The sequence below is a fragment of the Pseudorca crassidens genome, chromosome 19 (assembly GCF_039906515.1).
Source record: "Pseudorca crassidens isolate mPseCra1 chromosome 19, mPseCra1.hap1, whole genome shotgun sequence".
Classification (NCBI taxonomy): Eukaryota; Metazoa; Chordata; class Mammalia; order Artiodactyla; family Delphinidae; genus Pseudorca; species Pseudorca crassidens.
Genome location: NC_090314.1, coordinates 35,972,117 through 35,993,531, shown reverse-complemented (window position 1 = coordinate 35,993,531; position 21,415 = coordinate 35,972,117). Strand labels below are relative to the sequence as shown.

Sequence of the window (21,415 nt, the reverse complement as noted above, 5' to 3'; positions counted from 1 at the left end):
CTGGTCTCGGAAGTCTAGGCAAACTTATCAAGAGTGAATGAGGCTAATTAGATTTTGCCTTACAATACAAATCAAAATGTTTTATAAAATTCTGACATATAATTAATACTGCTTACGAATAACATCAATTTCTGAATATCAGTTATTTTGCCTTGCTTCCTCAAAAATGATTTAAACTAGCAAGATGTCTGAATCAGTTAAAAGTGAGGCCAAGAATAAAATATTCCAAGGATTTCTGACCACTCTATGCATTATTCAAAATAATTCCAGAGAAATTAAGTGGAAATACATAACCAATTATGCTAACCAAATTTATCTACATTAGGTCTCATAACAGCAATAATTAAGACCCCTATTACAGATACCAAAAGACCCAGACAAAATATAAACTACCTTGACAAGTTGACAAAGTGCCATTTCTTTCAGAAGTTGGTATACTTGGACTGTTGAAATGATATGAAGTTCCCTGGTTCACGTCATTGTTTGTAAAATTCTTTGAATGGCATGTACAACAACACGACAATGGTACTTCAGCTTTTTTACTTAAGCCTTCGTTCACTGGCTTCCCTAAAAATGAAATAACCTCTATTTATAATATTTCTAATTAAAAAAACACTAATCTTCCTCTTCAGCTAGGGTGTGCAACCACCTTATTTTTTGCCCAGGATTGGGAGGTTTCCCAGGATTCAGAATTTCAGTTCTAAAACCAGGAAAGTACCTGGCAAATCTGGACAAGTTGGTCACCCATCCTGCAGCATCAAATTAGGACAGGTGAGAAACACTTGTGCCAGAAACATTTATAGAGAAGTTATCAACAATTTACATGATTTACAATAATCTAATAACAGTCAAAGATTAATAATGTAACAGAGGCACAACCACTCGAGTATTCATTTATATTGAGATATATTAAAATACCAAGTATACCTAAAGTATATTCTTAATTATTTATACTCTTAATTACTGCTATTTCCCTAAATGAAAAATTTGAAAGGTCAATATAAAATAATAATGTAAACACATAACGTTAAATTATTCCCACATTATACTTCTATTTCAAAAAACATGTTTCATGATATCATTTCTGATACATGGATCAAAATACATTTTAAATTCAATATTCAAATTAAACAGGTAATTTTCAATACTTAAATATAATACAAAATTGTAATAGTTCTTCGTGTGCCTACATCGTATAAATATACAATTCATAGATATATAAAAGCTGAATAATTTATTTTATTTTCTATAAACAGTACTGACATTATTTTCCCATCTGCACTACATAAATACTACTAATTTTATTTTCCAGAGTCTCCCACTAAAAATTTATTAACAGATAATCTCATTTTCCCCAAAGATAAACATCAATAAGAAACAGAATGGACAACCAAAAGCTTATAAAATATTTACTCTTTATTTTTAATAGTCTTACCAGTAACACAACTATTTCTTTTCAAAAAACATATATATGTGTGTACATATATATACACACATACATACATACACATATACACCCATGGTTAACTTTAAAATCTCCTAATACTTTAGGACAGAGTCATCTAATTATGTAACTAAAATGTGACCAATATTGTATTTCAGATTCATTATGTATCATTAGATAGTCTTTCACAAAAGTAACTAGACATTTGCTAGCCAATAAAGCTATGGGAAATAATATGAATTAATAAAAACAATATTACAATAAACTTCTGCTTATCTGGCATCCAAACAAGTAGAAAGGTCAACTAGAATTTTTCTTTTTTATGTATTCCATTTTCTAATGTTGTGAGATAAGCAGCTATATTAAAGGATTTACTCAAAAAAAGCAATTATTTGTATTGATATGCTATATAATCATGACAGCCCCATCTCTTGCAACTTTTATATAAAAATTATCATCTAATTATTTTCATAATCAGTATTATGAAAAATAATAAAAATAAAATCCTAGATTCTTATATACATGCTGAATCGTCAAATAAAGGACTATCTTATGTTCAAAATTATTTTAGGATTAACTGAACATATTTTGCTATATTGAAACTCTTTTGGAAGATATATAACTGATTATAAAGAAATGTCTTAAAAGAGAATAAATTAGCTAGAACATGGCTGAATCATTCTGGGTAAAAAGTACTTTATTAGATTTTTTTTCAGGTCCCAATAAGCAACCTGAAGACATCAACCAACTACTTACCACTAAGAGATTGCTGCCATGCTAAAGCAGAGCAAAGTAAGGCTAAGCTTTTCCCACTCCCTGTGGGGCTCTCCAACAAACAATGCTGCTTACTATTTAATCCTCTGACAATCTATGGACACAAAAACAATTTTAAAAACTCAACAACTTATCTCATTAAAGTCTCTCTCCATACAACAACAAGAAGTAAAGTTGCATGCACTTCAGGGAACAGAGCAATAGCAGAAAGGAGAACTAGAATTTAATTAAATCTAGACTTTATTCCTTTGTATCTCTCCCTAAAATTCTGTTAGATTTAAACCATACCAAGCACAAAAGAAATGAAAAGCAATTTGTGCCTTACTTATGCAAGCACCATCATTTCTGTAAAACTAGAATACATTAATATCTTTGATGAAAACTTAATGGGGGATACTGTTGGTGGGAGTGTTACAACCACTCTGTATAGAAATTATCAACTTCTAGTAAAGTTAAAGATACTGAACTCCAGCAATCCAGTCCTATGTAAACACCCAAAACCTTTCCCACAGGAACACAAGGAAACATGTATAAGAAAGTTCATAGCAGCACTGTTTATAATTGCAAAATAATGTAAACAACGCAAATGTCTATCAAGAGGAAAATGGGCAAATATAAAATTCTGGTATATTCATACAATGGAATACCATACAGCAGTGAAAATGAGTTATCAATCAATAGGGCTACATCTTAAAAATAATGTTAGACAAGGGAACAAGGTCGTGAGGAAAGGAGGGCTTGGTGTGCTGCTGCCATTTCTTCCACCTTCAGTCTCTGCACCTTCCACAGGCTTCCAACAGCACTACGCTGGGACAGAGCATCTGCAGGTTCACAACCTCTGTGGTCCATAGGAGCCACTATGAGGAGGGTCCAGGGAAGAATTTACCATTTTCAGTGGAAAACAAGGGGCAATTACTAGTTACAATGACTTTGTACTTCTGATCAGGATTTGTTTCTCCTTTCTTTATAGTAAGACACCAACTGCTCAAAAACTAATCCATGAAACAAATATGAAGAGGAGCATTTTAAGAGGTGCAATCTCTCTGAAAAAAGGATCCAACTCTTGAACTCAACATACTAGGTATGTCTATAAAAAAACTTACGGCATAAATCCTTAAAAAATAATAATAAGAAGAAGAATATTAAGTAAAAAAAAAAAAAATCAAGTTCTCCAGAAAGATAAGTATAATATCATATCATTGTGCAAAGTTATAAAAACGTAAAGTATACACTATATTGTTTATGGATACATACATATGCAATAAAAGTATAAAAACATGGCTAGGAAAGAAAAATAACAAATTCAGGATATTAGTTATCTTGTTACTCATAAACAAGGTATAAAGTAAATAAGGCAAAATATTAAGATTTAACAAAGCTGGTAAGTTGGTTTACTCAAGTTTGTATATTAATTTTCTATATGATTGAAATATCTCAAAAAAATTATGGTGCAAAGTATAGTAGTCTGTGTAAAAGATAGTAAATACTTTCTATTTCAAAGTAATTCAGTAAAGTAAACAGAAGTTCTAAATGAGCTGAGAACATTTTTCAGGATGTTCTCCTTTACCTCCTAATCATAGACATATACAGTTTAGCAGCAATCAGTATTACTTTTCCGAAGGTTAGATGTTCTTCAATGAACCCAGCAAATATTTTCAATCCATTTACTATCTGAGAAAATGTAGTCACAGGCTCAATGTATGTTATGAATTATAAGCATCTGTATCTTAATAAAGACTTAAAATAACTGCTGAACAATACTTACAGAATTCATCATAGCAAGCTGTGATGGATAAGCTTTACAAGGAAAGTTAATCTTCACCCCACCAATTGTATACTCAGAACATACTGAAGACATCATGTTTTACTGTTTACTTCAGATTCCTAACTGCAACAGAAATCAAAGTCAATACTGAAACAAAGCCATTCAAAGAAAAACAGATACCTAAGACTAGGAAAGAAGTCTAGAAACAAAAATTGGAATTAATAAATGTATAAACAAAACAAATGGAAGTAAAAGGATTTCATACTCTTATAAATCACAGTGGTTGAGAGCATGTCTTGGAATCTAACAAATCTGGATCTGTAACCTTATTCTGCCAAAGCTGTGGACCAGGAGTTAGGAAACAGTTTCTACATCAGGTTCTGACAACAACTCAGATATGTTACCCTGATCATGTCTCTTCACTTCTCTAGACTGAGATCCTTATCTGTAAAAATCCATAATTTAAAAATTGTTGTAAGGAACAAAGCGCCTTGGCACATGGTAGGTGCTCAATAATTCTTACTTAAAGGTCAGTAGGGTATAATGGAAGGAAGATGGACTTTGAAGTAAGGCAAGCCTAAATTTGAATTCCACTGTGAATCTCACAGAGCCTGTTTCTTCATCTGTGAAATAGAGATATCCACCTGATAGGGTTTTTATGAAAATTAGCCAGGCACTGACTTAAGAATTAAATAAGGTAATGTACAGAATGTGCCTCAACTCCAGCATCTGATACAGAGGAAGTGATCTACTTTAATCCCCACCTCTTGTAAACCACCTTCTCTTAACCTAGGATCCACAGATGTAATTGAAAGACTGTGATCTCTTGATACTGCATGCAGAAATTTCTGTGTATGACTGCATTTTTCTAGAGAGAAAGTCCAAAGATTTCTCATACCCAGAAATATATCCTAAGGAAATAACTGAAAACTGAGGGAAGATGACATACACCGTTATCAACTGAAAAATTATTTGCAATGGTGATAAAAAGGTAAATTCGATCTGGGGATGGAGAGATGGTTAAAATACCAACTCAACAGATGATGAAGCCAATAACAACCATCACCAAAGCTTACGTGTTCCCAAAGAAGTTAAGAACCACTATTCTAAGGTCTTTTCCAGTTCTAACATTTTGTGTTTCTGTGAAGCTCTGAGGATGAAATTTGGTGGAATCTCACCCCTAAATCTAAACCAACAGCTCAAGGCTGGCCTAGTAACTCAGATATAACCTAGAAACCAATCGACCCCCCCCCCCGCCCCAGTTGCGGCTACACTCATCTCAAAATGGGGAAGCTTCCCCACACACTGAATAAAGGACAAACCAAGATCAGGCTCCCGCCGTCGCCCCCTCCTGCCCCGAGGTAACGCGGGGCCCGGGGCTAATAACAGGCCTCTGTTCCAAGGAGGTAAGCTGCAGTCTCCCCGCTCCCCAGGTTTTCTTCCTCACATTCCCTCCTCCCTCGGCAAGCTGGAACCCCCGAGGCCCTGGTGATCCAGTCAACCGACGGGCCTGCAAAGCGGGTGGACGAAAGCAGAAGGCACTCTCCTGGCCGAGTTCGCGCCCTTCCCGCCAGACAGACTTGCCCGCCCTGAGGAAAACCCAAACAACGCCTACTGCACTCCCACTCACGGGAGAAAAGGAAGCTGAAAACTGCGAGCAACCACAGCGGAGACCTGGTAGAGAAGAAAGGTCCTAGCCCCTCTTCCTCACCTGGCTGCGACTCCCGGGCCCGGTCGCGGGCTTGCGTCCGCTTTACCTTTTCGGCCCTTCAGCTCTCATCAGTCACTTCTACAACACCCGCGCAGACGAATTCCCGCCTCCCACCCCCTCGACTCCCAGCACCAATCACCGGGCGAGCTCAGACAACCAATCCCCGCCAAGACGAGAAACCAAGCAACCAATCCCGGCTCGAGGTCAGGGGGCGCCCAACGGAAGCCCCCGCAGTAAGGAAGGGCCCAAGCTACTTGGCGGCACCGGAAGGCGATTGCCTCGAGAGTGATGGACTTCCGCAGAGCCCAGGGATTTAAAGTAAAAGAGCGTTCTCCGTTGGACTTTTTGAAACCGGTTATTTAATCCGTGCTTCAGTTTTCTTGGGAACTCTTAAGTCTCACATTTAAGGTCTGTAGACCAACGAAGAGGAATCACCGTTAAGCCGCGCCGAGTTCTTTCAGCATTCCTCAGGGGCACCCGATTCAAACTTCTGAACTTTCCGGAAGCCAGAGTATCAAAAAGGCCCAGGAGGGAATTGCCAGACTGCTGAGCCAAATTAGGCGAAACGGTTCGATGACAGCTGGCTACAGAATCTCCTGATAGTCAAGGCTTTCTCAGATACCACGTTCAACCAGAGAAACGCTCTCGAGGTCTCCAGTACCTCCTTTAAGGCTTGTCAGCCTTCTGTCCCTCCTAAGACCAATTTATTCTTTGCCAAGGACACTTCAGTTTCCTCAAAGGTACGGAGTTAACCATGATGTCGCGAAACTGTTGTGTTTTTTTTTAAACTCTAGCCTAAACTTGGCTCAAATACTAGTGCCCCCCAAAAGCAAAACCTGAGACAGTTTCTCACATCCCGAGAAACCAGTTTGGGACAGAGATTTGCTGCAGGTCGGAGCAGCAAAAGGCGAGTTGATTTGTTTGCCTCACTTTGTTTTACTATATCTTCCCAAAATGACAACGTACAATCATAAAAATAAATTCTACCCTTTAATTTAGTAATCTCAGGCTCAGAAATTTACCCTAAAGAAGTAATCTAAAAGTAGGAAATAGTACCTCAGTTGATAATAGTGCCCATTCTGTTCGGAAAAAAATCATTAACTTCCCAGTCTAGTAGTAATAGGGAGATGGTTATATCAATTCAGTCATTCTGGAGCCAATAGAATAATTATAAAAACCAAACAACTTGCAAAAAATTTCCATATAAAAAATGAAAAAAAAGCAGATGCCAAACTGGGTATTATGGAATTCCATTATGTGAAAATACATATGCATAAACAAAGATGAAGGGAAAGTACAAAAAAATGAAATACTGGTAAGACAGTGCTATGGAAGATAATTTATAAAAATAAATCCTTAAAAATACCTTCAAATTATTATTCTGCTTTTACAATTTTTTTTAAATATCAAAATCTTTTAAGTAACTGCTCCAGGGTAACTACTCTGATTTTCCTCTCCTGAATTCCTAAGGCTCTCAACTGACTCTCACCTTGTATTGCCTTTTGATGTATGTAGCGTAAGAAAAAGGGATACACATAGTTTCTGGAGCCAGAAAGTCCTGGATTCCAGTCCCTTGAACTGTTCCTTTCAGGTTAACAGTGGTGAAATGAAACACAAAAAGCTACAAGTTCATTTGATAAAGAATATGAATGTTTATAAACCAATATTCAAAATAGCTGCACACATCTGTTTTTCACTTGAATAAAAAAAATTCACATTGTGACAAATGTTATAACCTTAACTTAAAATACATGAATATTAACATTTACTAATATATTTACACATTTTATTTACATCATCAACAAACGTGATGAAAAACAGCATATGTTATTATTTTAACACAGCAGGTTTTGACCAGTCTTTGAAAATTGATCCAGGAATATGCACAGCATTTAGTTAGAAAACCTTTTCTGAATTCCTAGAGGTTACCTACTCACACAAGATATTCCAAAGCCTCAGTTTAAACAAAACAAAACAGGAGCAGTTGTACTTAATTTTAAAAGACTACAAAACTGCCTTGTTTAAAAATATGAAAATTCTTATAGTTTGTTTTTAAGTGTACGCTTTTATTTTTTGCATCGAAATTACTTAATTGAACTTTAAGCATCTAATAAAAGTTATAAATACTCTCATCATTGATACTGTGCACTTCATGATTTGAAACAGATACAAATTAGTTCTTATACCCTTATGAGGTAGGGCCAGCAGTAATCCCATTTTACACAGAAGGAAAATAAGATGTGACTATTTGCTAGTGAAAAGGTTGAAATTAAATTTTTTTTCTTAAAAACCACACTTTCTTATTAGCCTGCCTTATTTCTTTTATAAGTGAAGAGGTCTGTTTCAAGTGGGGTGGGAAGGGGGGGTTCATTCAGGTATATCTCAGAAAGCAAAGAGAAGTACCTTCTACACTGGATACTTCATTAAGAATAAAAATGAGGGGCTTCCCTGGTGGTGCAGTGGTTGAGAGTCCGCCTGCCGATGCAGGGGACACAGGTTCATGCCCCGGCCTGGGAAGATCCCACATGCCACGGAGCAGCTGGGCCCGTGAGCCATGGCCGCTGAGCCTGCACATCTGGAGCCTGTGCTCCACAACGGGAGAGGCCACAACAGTGAGAGGCCCACGTACCGCCAAAAAAAAAAAAAAAAGAAAGAAAAAGAGGATTATGGGTTATCTGAATGCATCTACCTAATCAATGGACATTCCTAAAAGAGGACTGCAAAATCCTTCCACAACACAGTATTTTCCCCTTTTTAATTTTTCCTGTGGTCCAAACACTGTATATATTTTTGTACTTCAAAATCTAGAATTATGATGTGAATTATAATCCTAATGACAAACCAAGAACTCTTTAATCCAGTGGATTTTATTGCTCTAAACTTTAGATACCAAAGTATTTCCCCCCTCTGACCATTATAAAAATAAACTTTAAAAAAACTAAATGAGACATCCTTTCAGGTTCTTCTCTGCACAAAGATGTTTCTGTAAACACTTTTAAACCAGTATCTTAAAATTCCAAATTATTCAAGTATCTCTTTAAACATATGGCTTCATATATTAGTAAAAATTGAAGCAAATATGTAAAATCTTAAAATCCTCATCTGTAATTCCATGAAAATCATTCACAAAAAGCTACTTGCCTTTTTTAAAGCCTTCTCAATACTATTTCTTGAGAAAAGGAATTCCATCTTGCATTACTCTTACTTGCATTGCAAGTTTAGAGGTTTCTATTTGGGTATCTAAACTCCTAATTTTTCCTGAATTCTCCCTTCCCTTTTTCTCCCTCTCATCATTGCATCAATATACTCTGTTACTAGCTGACAGGTAAATACTAGGGCTACCCACAGACTTATTTTTATAAGAAATTAAATCAAAGGCATGGCAGTTTTTTTTCACTTCAAAAGCTTAATACAAGGCCATATTCACTTTCCAGTAATGAGTTTCTTAAATGTGTTCCCAACAGAAAAAGCTCAGCTGCTACAAAAAACATACCAGCAAAGTAGATCCAAAGAACTGCCAATCAAATACAAGCAAGCATAATTCTCAAGAGAGTTCTAAATTGTATTCATGTTGAATTGAATCGTTTTAGTGATTCCAAGACGTTACTGTTCCCATTCAGTTTAGTTGTTATAAGATGCAAATTCATGTTGGGTATATGCAGCAAAACAGCTTCATTTTTTTGTTTTAAGTTTTTTTTGTTTTTGTTTTTCTTAAATTCCACTAACACTCATGTTTATTATTTCAATTATTGTGCTTTCAATACAATGACAGAGCTGTACATCAGGATCCATGCTTCCAGTGTCCCTAGGTCCATTTTTGTAAGATGGATCTTTACAGATTCCAGACCATCCAGTTGGTTTCTCCTGTATTTGTTGAAGGCCTAAAAACATAAGGAAAAATAAATAAGGCAAGAAATCTGGAAAGGATTTGGGCCTTTCTGTTTGAGATATTAAAACAACTCTTGAAAATAAGTTACTACTTACGCGTAATAATCGGATCAATGTCTCTTGTCTGAGTGGCAACATCAGAGGCACAGACTTGCCCTATTTGGATCAACAAAGACATAATATCCTCATACAGTGGAGGAAATGCTCGACAAAAAGAGACCAAACTTGGCAGAGTTGGCATGAAAAAAGCATATCGCTTAGCCTGTGTTAAAACTGTTAGAAAGAAATAAAACAGAATTTTTCATTTTACAGATACAAATTCAACATACATGACCTATACAATATACTAAGCACCATGCTCTGTGCTGAGGATACTAAGTTTTCTAAGACATGGCCAGCCCCTGCCTTCAGGGAGCTCATAATCTAGTAGTCAGCCATCATCCAACACATAAATGCTTATGTCCAAACACTGTGATAGGTGCACTGCATGCATTGTTTCATTTAATTCCCACAATCTTATGAATGAAAAAAGTATTTCTATGATACTATTTAATATATGAGGAAACTCTTAAATAAACCTTAGAGAGATTAAGAAGCTTCTTCAACTCCAGTTAGCAGTGGAGTTGGGATAGAACTCAGGCAGTGTAAGATCTTAACCACTGCAAATAATTATAACATGAAGTGAATACGATGGAAAGATAAATGAACAGATTATTATGGGAGCACTAAGAATATGAAATTGACTAAGCCATAACTTTTAAAGGTTGAATTATAGTTCATATCTTTTAGTTTATTTTCATACCATTTTACTTAACAACCTAGAAGGTGGTTAAAATGTTAGGGTATGTTTTAGAACTTAAGGAAACAACTTATATATTTATCTCATTTATACAGATGATTATATTTTTCTGGAATTCTAAGCATTTGTAATAGATTGTAACTTGTTTTCTATTGACATAATTATATTCAGAAGGTAGACTTGATTTCCATTTGTAAAATGTGGAATGCTTAGTATATTTACTATAAATCTATATACAGTCATTCACAAAAATGAAAGATACAATTTGCCTACCTACTCATCTCCTCTACACTATACATCACATTTGTCATAGGAAAATTTTCAAAAAGAATAATTCAAAAGATGGCATAGCTATTAGTGACACAGAAAACATGGTGTCACTAAAGTCAGAAAAAATATGTACTACTTTATGTTAGAAATTTTTGTTATTGATGTCGGTTGGCTACACACCTGTTAGCAGAGTTCCCATGACATTGACAGCTAAGCGAGCCACACTGAGTGACTTTGGTAATGCATACTGGATACACAAGTGAGAAAGCAACTGGATAGCAAATATCTGTAACACAAAACCCAAATATTACATGTTTTTGAAGAAGGTCTTTAAGTATTAAAAATTGTAAAATGTTTTATATAACTAGAAGATTAAAGGGAGATCAAAATTCTCCTAAAGTTCCAAAATGCTCATTACCTGTTTTTCAAGTTCTGGCTGTGCAATAAGCTCAGGTATGAAATCCAGACAGATGTGCATAGATGGAATACCTGCGACTGTCAGAGGCAAAAGTTCACATGGATAACCCTATCTCAACAAGAAAGGGGGGAAAAGTTAGAAATAAAATAGCTGCAAGTCAAATACAGATAAAAATATAAAGGAAGGTTTCACTTCCTTTATGTAACAGTTGCTCAGAAAGCTACAATGCCCTACATGTTTCCTGGCATTTCACCTCTCTGATGCACTAAAATACAAATAAATTCTATGAACACTTTATTAGGCTGAAATCAAATTTTAAAAATCTGGATTTTTCTCCATATTGCAAAGGACCATGATCATTTGCGTGACCTCCAGTTTCTAAATGATTCCTATTAATTTAGTACTTCAGAACTACCCCCAAAATAAAGTTCAACCATAAAGAATCATTCTTTGAAACCAGACCTGAAAGTGAACAAGCTTAGCAATGTTGGGATCCGCAATGTACATTTGGTGCAACAGACAACAGATAAGGCACTGAACTTCTCGAAGGTTACAGAGCAAATTGTCTTCTCCTTCCTCCATTCCCTTAGTTGGAGTGCTGGCAGTAATAACGCTTTGAACATTCCTTAGCAAGCTGTCTGGATTGACACGCTTTGCCTTCTCATCTTCAGTAGGTAAGCAAATCTCCAAGAGAATCTGGACAGCTGCACTATCCTACAAGCAAATAAAACACAGTGAATTTAAGAAGTTTCTGAGAAGTTTGTTTGAAAACCAAATTTGATTTTGTTTTCACATGAACACATGTGATAAAAATAACTGTTTCTTTAAGAACAAAAAGCAAAGAGGTACTTCTAAGAGAAAGAGTGAACAATCTATAGGCCAGTGGTTCTCATCTTTTTCAGGGCCATGAACCCCCTTAAGAATCTGAAGAAAACTGTATACCCTCTCAGCATAAAAATTAACATATGTAAACACAGCAACATGTGGCATAATTTCAGAGTGGTCACACACCTCTAAGGCAGATACATGAACTCGAGTTTAAGAACATCTACTACAAGAGTATTCGAATTCGGTGTCATCCAAAACAGGCCCTAGGGCAAAAAATGACTTCTACTGGAATCTCCTTTCCTTCCTCTTAAATTCCTACTTCTCCCAGGATCCTATCTTGTATTCCCCTCTTTTTCTCACCTCTGAAGATGGTGGTTAATAATTAATGCCTAAAAGTCACTCCCCAAAGCTCTTTTTCCTTTTAATTTTAAGATAGGCTCTTTAAGGCTCTGGAAAGATTCTGCCTTACCATCCATTCCAACCGTACAACTCATTATTGCTCAGTCTACAAGCTTGAGTGCCATTTCATAGAAAAGTAGTTTCTTGAGGGGTGATCTACTTAATGCCCCTGCCTATAAAGGAGAGCTATAATCACTTGCATCTAGCAGGAAGAAGGAAAAAGAAAATGAATACATAATATGCATCTCTGAAAGACTGCCACTGCCTGGGATAGAAGAAAACAATTACTCCATCTACCTGTTTAATAACTTAATTATAAACTAAGGTTAGCCTTACATTATAATCATTCATAAAGTAAACTTTATAATCATTCTTGACGGGTTTTCGGTTGTTACTGTTTTATGTTTGTTTGTTTTTTTATAGACTCTGGAGCCAGCCTCCCCCAGCTTGAATCCCAGCTTCCCCACTTACTAAATGTATAACCTTGAGCAAGTCACTTAACCTCTCTGGATCTCGTTTTCCTAATCTGTAAAAATGGAGATAATACTCCATACCTCATAGGTTGGTTGTAAAGAGTAAATGAGTTAATATACATAAAAAACTCAGAATAGCATCCACCATATAATAAGCATTATATAAATGGTAGCTATTACCATCCTCAAGCCCTTATCTGAAACTCTTGAGGGTCAGATTTATTTTAGAACTCAGATTTTTTTTTCTGTAATATTATATAACACCTCCAGCAGAGACTAAGGCAGTACATTGTAATCAAATGTATTAATATTTCTGCAACAAAACATACCAACATTCATATTAAGTGGGATAAAGGCCATAAATAGCTTCACATCAATTCAGGTCAAGTTTTGACACAAACAAGGTCATATCAGGTCAGGTTTTTCTGCCAACTGAATTACCAAAAAAAATGCCTCAGTTTTCATAGCTTTTTGGATTTCTGTATTACAGATAAGGGATTGTGGACCTATATTATTACTCTAATTCCCCTTATTGCCAATGAAAAGATTTCAGAAAATATATTTCAAACTAAGAAAACATTTCTACTTTGAAGACCTCAAACTGCTTAACATTCAATCATCTCGCATGTCCTGCATTAGTCCAAAATTACTACCTAAGGCTGCAGTAAATTCTATATTGTTATAAAACTTTTCTAAATACAAACTTTAACTACTTGTGTTGTTATAGTATTTATCACTGCCTGACATTTTATTTTTTATATATATATATATACACACACACACACACACACTTCTTGTCTGTCTCCACCATTTGATTTTTTTTCCATTTGATTTTAAGAAACAAAAGTCTTATATTTTGTTAAAATATAAATCTCACTAAAATGGCTATTAAATAAAGCCATGAAGATTATTCCTGATTTTAATAATTCAGAAGCAAAGGTAACACCATTATAATATACCTTCTGTAATAAAAGGAATGTATAATATGTCACCATTTTATGTAGAAGGCCATCTATTTAAATGATTATATTAACAGGAAAGCCCTTGGCCTTTTTGATTAATTTTACTTTATTACCTGAGCAGCCAGTAATGCATTTTTCAGTTCCTCTCTGGTAACTTCTGGGCCATCAGTCTGTCCAACTAAACCTATTGTATTATTCTGAGAAAGCCTATCTTGCTCTGCTGTTTCCTTCAGATGAGCACTAAGGTAGGCTTTGGATGCCAGAAGATATCCATTCAACATATGTAGAGTAATATCCATCAGTGGGGGGCATCTAAACACAGAAAGAAGAAAAATATGTGAGAAAAAATATAAATTTATAAATTAGTCAGAACATGGTCAATCAATTTGAATAATTAGAAAAACCTGAACAGTACCTGAAAACATTAAAAGAGTAGAAAGTTAACACTTTTCCCACCAAAATATTCATTCTCAAAAATGAAAGCTTAATATATATATAATTCTCTGTATTTCAAGACTGTATGAATAGTATTATCTATTTCATCTTATCAACTAAAATCAAATATAATATATACCCTAGAAAAAAGGCATTCCTTTTTACAAAAAAATGGCACTACCATTAAATCTCTTAGATATGAGCCTGCAAGGCAGCTGTCCTCAAAGACAAATAGTCTAGGGACTTCCCTGGTGGTCCAGTGGTTAAGACTCCACTCTCCCAATGCAGGGGGCATGGGTTTCGATCCCTGGTCAGGGAACTAAGATCCCACGTGCCCCATAGCACAGTCAAGACAAAACAAAACAAAACAAAAAATGAATAGAGTTATTCATTCCTCAAAAATTGTTATAAATTAAATTTAAATGAGATAATAGATGTAAGAATTAAATGTAAAAAAGGAAACCAAAACAGATAAATCAGTAACCACTAAAATATTAAAAGCCAAGCCCTTAGAGAAACCTGACAATGCCACTTCCCAGCCTATCACAGACTGAGTATGTGTGCATAAACAGGCAGTACAGCTTTGGTTTTAACTATGAAACACTGGAAATGTCAATACTTTTTCTGAAATGTTCAAATTTTCTACAGTAAACCTGCATGTATTAATAGTGGAAAAAAAGAAACATGTCAATGGTTAAATAAACCATGGCAATATTCCCAAAAATGAAGATAAGAATCACCTGGAGTATTTATTAAAAAAAAAATCCTAAACTCCACCAGACATTCTGGATCAGAGTTTGTAGAGGCCTGTATATATGGAATACTATGTAGCAGTTAAAACAATGAGATGGAACTATGCATACCAATATGGAAAACATGTTCAGAATGGTAAGTTTTTTTAAAAAAAGAACAAAATAGAGCCTACCAAAAACCACTTACGTTTTTTAACACCACCCAAAACAAAAAAGTAAATATTTGTTTATAAATTTGTAAATACATAGAAAATGAAGCTACATACACACCATTATGACAATAAAGTTTCCTCTGGAGATGGAACTGGGATTGGTCAATAGTTCAAAGAGGAACTTTGCTTTAAAAATGGCAGCAGGGTAGATACGAGAGAACAAGACTTTTCACTGTACACCTTTTCCTTGTTAATCTTCTTGTTTGTGCACTTATTAATGTATATAATGAAAACTTTCATGCACACATAAAAAAGGGGATATTATAATGAACCTCTAAGAACTCATCACCCAGCAGCAACAGTTATCGACACATCGCTAGTCTTATTTCACCCATACCCCACCATCCACTTTCCCACCATCGCCACTGGTTAGTTCAAAGCAAATCCAAAATGTCATATCTTTTCATATTGTTTGACATTTTTAAAAACCACCTAAATGATCACTTAGAAAAAATCAAATTTTAAAAAATGAACAAAATTAAAGGCAAAACAATAGAACAATAAAAGAAAAAACTGCACTCTATATACAAAAAGCTGATATCCTTTATACGTAAAAAGCTCTTTAAATCAAAAAAGGTAAGCATTCTAATAGAAAACTAGGCTAAATGTAAAGAAGAAATACCAATAACCAATAAGTATATTAAAATATTCAATCTAAGAAAAATATAAATTAAAGTGGGAATCTATTTTTCACTTATCAAATTGGAAAAATTATATAAAACTGTGTAGGAAAGTGTACAATATCAAACATCACTATAGGAATGTCAACAGGTTCAGCCATTCTGAGTGGCAGAATGAAAACATGAATCAAAGGACTTAAAAATGAGCATGTTCCTTTTGCCTCAATAATTCCATTTTTAATAATCATTTCTAAGGAAATAGTACACAATAGTTACCACAGCACTATGAATAATAACAAAAAATGGAAATAAAATATCCAACAATAGGGAACTGAATTAAGCATAGCATATCTATGTGGAATACTACGTAGCCAATTAACATAAGAAGATCTATTAACATGAGAAAAGGTTCACAAGTTGTTAAGTGAAAGATCTAGGCTACAAAAACATTTCATACATTATGATAGCATAATTTAACAGCCTCCTGAACAACTGCGGGTGATTTAGGTGAAAGGTTACCTACTTAAGTGGATTTTTAACACTGATAAATTGTTTTAGAAATGGCTCTTCTCTAGAAATGTTATTTACTGTTGTTTTCTTTTTATTAAATAGATACTTAATGTCATTTATACTGTTTATTCTTCTGGTTCCTCTTCCCTCCGAGACCTTGATCTCACCAAACTATATTTGGCTGATTCTGCAGATTTTGCCACTTCAAGAATTTCATCCCCAGGGTTAAAGGCAGATGAGTATATTACTGTATCCTAGTTAGTCTTCTTTACTCCAGTTTCTTTCCCCTCTGAACTATCTAGTGTGAACCTTCTCTTCGTAAGTTACCACCTAAATGACCTCTTCAGCCTAACATTCAAGGCCCTCCATAGCCTGACCTTAACCTAACATTCCAACTCTAAAGTGTGTTCTCAAAAACTAAGCCTTCCACTCAAGCCTTTTTCACTCTTGCTTTTACACTTCTGCTCACACTATTCTTTTTCTCACAATACCTTCTTTGACCTCTTACGCCCCATCATTACAGTATCTGTTCATCTAAACCCTATTTCTATACTTCAAAATACTACTCAAAGTCTCACTTCCTCCTGAAACTTTTAACACCATTCATTTACTGTACCATTCATCTGCATATGACCATATTATTTAACTTTTCAGGTATTTATCTTATTTCCCGATACAAGTGATAATCACTTTAAAGGCAGACCCCTCAACTTGTATATCTTTGTTACTATTTAGCTTAGCAACTAGAAATTCAAATATTAATGATGTGAATTAATTAATCCCACCTCTTGAGGTGAAGCTACTTCAAAGCAACTGATTAAGTTAAGGAATTAGCAAGGAAGTATAGACAAATGTGGAATCAATAAAGCTAACATCACAATTAAGGATTCCAAAAGGATCACAATTTTAATGCATGTAATGATTCATAATAAACCGGTTTTTTAAAAGCTTTTTTCAACAATGCTATGAGAAATGGTATCATTTTTCACTATCTTGACTCTGAGAGAAAGAACACTATTGAGGGCTGCCAAAACCAAAGATGACATTTTGTTAAGGCTAGGTTTATTAATCACATATTAAACTGAAGTTCATGAATATAGACAACCAAAAAAACACAAAAACCTCACAGGTCATACTGCCAAGTTACCTGCAAGAACACGAAGATATAAGTTTAAACTGAATTTCTTCAATTTCCTTTGACTCTCCAAAGCATAACTCTATAGTAAAAATGAACTCAAATGACACATACCTGTACACCCTCTGATCACATCTTAGCACAATGAGAGGATCTATCATCAGATCATTCTGAGTATACTTTTGCTGTCGTACAAACTTTACTGATGGTTGAAGTGCATTAACTGTCATTACCCACAGCCTGATGAGAAAATAATCATATGTTCAAAAACAGCTATATCATAATTGAAACCTGTAGCCACCATCCAGTTCCTTTTATCTTAGAAAGATATAGTCAGGAAAAAAATTAGAGAACAGGTGTAAATGAACTTGGAAAAATTAAAAACTATAGAAATCTAACCTATTATTATGTTTCTAAAACAAATGAAGATAAAACAATAAACAAAAGTAGTTTCAAAAATCTTCACAGTTGTAAGGGAATAATCATGGCATATAAAATCAGAATTTGAATTAAAACCTAAGTTATACCATACTTGCTGTATGACTCTGTGTAAGTCATGGAACCTCTCTGAACTGTTTCCTCCTCTGTAAAATATGACTATAATACCTGTAAATGAAATGATATCCACCAAAGCACTTTGAAACTGTAACTGGCCCCATAAATTATTGTTCTACATTTATCATCACAGAATCTAAATATGAGATGCCACTTTGAGATTAAACATCAATAGACTATAAAAGTGGTTACTAACCTGACTACACATCAGAATTACTGAAGAATATGCCAATATGTAGGGTATCTGACCTCTTACAGTGAAGCCCAGGAGTCCATCAACCCCACCTCACACACAGAGCTTGCCCACTCTTAAATGAGTGGATAGCCAACAATCATCAGACATTTAAAGAAAGTTTCTACTTTGAAAAAGATTAAAATATACAAACAGAAAGAAAGGAATGCCAAAGAAACAATATAGAGATGAGAAGAAAAAAAAATTCTTAAACCTATAATTAATTTCCTTAAAGGACAGAATATTTCGTATATGAAACAAGAAAAGGAGGCATTTATAGATTCTCAGATAAGAAAGAGCTCTTAGAAATTAAGACTATAACAGAAATATTTTAAATTCAAAGGGAAGATCAGAAGATAACAGACGAAATATCCAGAAAATGTACATAAAAGAGAAATTTAAAAATAGAGGAGAAAGAAGGAGAAAATCAGAGTAAGTTCAAGAGGTTTAAAATCCAAATTGCAAAAAATTCCAGAAAACAGAGGGAAAGAAATTACTGAAGAAAAAAAAAAATACAAGAAACTGTCCTAGAAGTGAAGACATCAGATTAGTCCCCCGACAAAAAAAAAGGCCAACCAAGTGCCCAGCACCATGAATTAAAAAATACCCAAACCAAAATGTATCATCATGAAATTTCAGAAACAATGAAAAAGAACCTAAAACCTTTAAGAGAAAAAACAATGGTCACATACAAAGGATTGGGAATTGGTATAAGATTAGATTACTCAAAAGTAATCAGGAAAGCTCTAATTACTTCAATAGAATAAAGCTTTCAAATTGCTAAGAGGAAAAGTAAGCTAGAATTCTACACCTAGCCTAATATCAATCACGTGAGGGGAAGAATAAAAACCTTTTCACATATGAAAGCCTCAAAAAAAAAATATTTCCCAAACATCTTTCCCAGGAAGCAACTTGAGCGTTAGTTCCACTCACTTAAATAAGGAACTAAATCAAGAAAGACAAAAACATGGACTCAAACCAAGAGACAAAGCAATTCCAGATGGCTACTGTGAATGTCCCAGATTGAAACATAAGGGTGGAAAGATCTGAAAGGAAGGTTTCCAAGGAAAAATGTTACTAATATGTTACCTGATGTGTTAACAACTAATGTAAATTTCCACTCAATAATAGAGTTTGAGAGTGAATTGGTTATTGATACAAAGAAAACAAAAAAACCTGAACAAATGTTAAAGAGGCAAACAACTCAGGGTTTGTATGTGGGGTATGAAGGAGGGCAGTTGTTTAAGAAAGAAATTGTAATCAAAGGATATCATATATATCAACATAAATAACACTTATGTAGTCATAATAATATGCACACTGAATATTTCTTTAACCAAAAATTCTGATATAACTGTTGGGAGAAATGGAGGAAGGGAGAATATATGGAAGAAGAGGGACTCACAGGGGAAGCAAGTAAGAGTGCTAAATCTTCATCTTGTATGAAGGATTTTGTAGGAAGTCAAAAGATAATTTCTAAATTGGAAAGTCAGGAAATCATAGTAATTATAAGCATATGATTGAGATACATGGTGGGACATAAATGCCAGAATTAAAAGATAAAGGAGCTAAGAATAATTGTCTCTGAGGATCAATAGTCTAAAATGGGAAGGTGGGGGCTGACCTTATACACTATTTAACTTACGTGCATTTATTAATTTGATATAAGTAAAAATCAAACTTAAAAAGTATAAATATTCCCAGACCTACTGAATCAGAATCTCAGGTAAGTCCAGCCCAGTATTTGTTTCTAGAGCAGACCAAGTGTTTTTGATGCATTCTATGGAACAGCAGAGACCCATTTGACTAAAGACAAAACACTGAATCCAGCGTTCCACTGTGATTTAATTGGCATGGGTTACAACTTGGGGATCAGGAGTTTTAAAAGCTCTCCAGGTGATTTTAATGTACAGCAAAATTTGGAGCCACTGCAATGATGCAAGACACAATGGTAATCTAAATCACAATTAGCCACAAATGACTCTACGTGAGAACTCCCTTTTAAAGAACTTTCCCAAGTTGGAAATACTTCAAGGTTTCTCTCTGTTTCTTAAGATAGAGTTTATTCTTTTCCTTAAAGTTATAACAACGCTTTTAATTAGTGGTCTTCAGAAAGGATTTATATTGTCAAAAAGTTTTTTTTAACAATTTTTTTCAACATTTAAGTTTAAGTTATTGTATACAATCACTGCTATACACTTATCTATTACATGTAACAATACACTGAAATTACCTTCTAGGCATCACAGTATTAAGAACCATCCATAGTTTATTGACCGTTTGAAGAATTCGCCTCGGAACCCCTGAATTCAACAGCTGATTCATATTGGATGTTAATACTTCTGCATATGGTATAAGTTCACTGGCAGAGAGTAGAGTCAAGTGTTCTAGAATCTGCATCACTTGTGTGTGACTTACTGGGACAGCTGAAAATGCTAAAAGGAAAACTTTATAGTCATAATCCAAATACTATACAGCTTACCAAAGAGGACGTAATATTGCTCTATCAAACTATAGGCGAAAGAAATCAAGAAAGCAATATTGCTTTAAAAAAAGTAAAACTTTCCATTCTAGTCATAGTTGTGGGTATACTTAAAATTAGGCCCTTAAGAAAAATTCATGTTAAGGTGCAGTTATTTCGTAAAGAACAAAAAATACCTCATTTTAAAAATCACATTAGTGAGAGTGACCCAAAGACAACAATTCACACTGATTTAAAAAATTGACTGGAACATGAAAATATACCTAACTATTGCTCTTGGTATTAACATTCATTTGAAAAATTCAAACTTCTTGACACCTTCCTTCGGGTGGCCCTTTATGGGCTGTAAGCAACTGTTAGTAAAAAATAGCTAGAACCGTCCTCCTTCAATAGAATAGTCACTAACCACTTCTGGCTACTGAGCACTTGAAATGCAGCTAGTCCAAAATGAGATGTGCTGTAAGTATAAAATCCATGGACTCAGTATGAAAAAATAATAAAATATCTAACAGTCTTTTTATACTGATTATGTGATGAAATCATAATATATTAGATATACTGGGTTATACAAAATAGTTATTTAAATTTGCCTTTTTTTAACTTTTTTAATGTGGCAATATATAGAAAGTTTAAAATTGTATGTGTGGCTCACATCATATTTCTATTTTAAAGTGCTGATCTAGCTTATTATCCATTAACAGCAGATACATTGTTCTATTCCACAGTACTTATTTCTGACCAGTTTTAGGAC

General features: G+C 34.5%; 2 protein-coding genes and 1 pseudogene across 16 annotated transcripts in view; 1 reads left to right on the top strand and 2 right to left on the bottom strand.

The window, feature by feature from the left end:
* The window catches only part of BRIP1 (BRCA1 interacting helicase 1), a 202,323-nt gene extending 196,522 nt beyond the window's left edge, over positions 1-5,801 (bottom strand). For 4 of the 8 annotated variants that reach the window (XR_010937588.1, XM_067716377.1, XM_067716382.1 and 1 more), the window contains exons 1-4: positions 5,695-5,801; positions 3,984-4,106; positions 2,201-2,312; positions 394-567 (exon numbers count right to left, since the gene is read on the bottom strand). Coding sequence is in view for 6 of the 8 variants with exons in the window: in XM_067716377.1 (XP_067572478.1) it covers positions 394-567; positions 2,201-2,312; positions 3,984-4,079 (382 nt within the window). In the remaining 2 variants the exon portion in view is untranslated. Of the gene's footprint in view, positions 1-393; positions 568-2,200; positions 2,313-3,983; positions 4,107-5,694 lie in introns of those variants that run through there. The other 4 variants (XM_067716378.1, XM_067716379.1, XM_067716380.1 and 1 more) reach the window with 4 other exon arrangements.
* LOC137212532 (cytochrome c oxidase subunit 7C, mitochondrial pseudogene) lies at positions 2,805-3,214 on the top strand (annotated as a pseudogene).
* Positions 5,802-7,322: 1,521 nt separating the features above from the next.
* The window catches only part of INTS2 (integrator complex subunit 2), a 52,688-nt gene continuing 38,595 nt past the window's right edge, over positions 7,323-21,415 (bottom strand). For 7 of the 8 annotated variants that reach the window (XM_067716360.1, XM_067716361.1, XM_067716363.1 and 4 more), the window contains exons 18-25: positions 20,416-20,617; positions 17,510-17,635; positions 13,845-14,043; positions 11,532-11,783; positions 11,070-11,177; positions 10,832-10,937; positions 9,679-9,855; positions 7,323-9,575 (exon numbers count right to left, since the gene is read on the bottom strand). In XM_067716360.1, coding sequence (XP_067572461.1) covers positions 9,406-9,575; positions 9,679-9,855; positions 10,832-10,937; positions 11,070-11,177; positions 11,532-11,783; positions 13,845-14,043; positions 17,510-17,635; positions 20,416-20,617 — 1,340 coding nt within the window. In that variant the 3' untranslated portion in view covers positions 7,323-9,405. The remainder of the gene's footprint in view (positions 9,576-9,678; positions 9,856-10,831; positions 10,938-11,069; positions 11,178-11,531; positions 11,784-13,844; positions 14,044-17,509; positions 17,636-20,415; positions 20,618-21,415) is intronic. The other variant, XM_067716362.1, reaches the window with a different exon arrangement.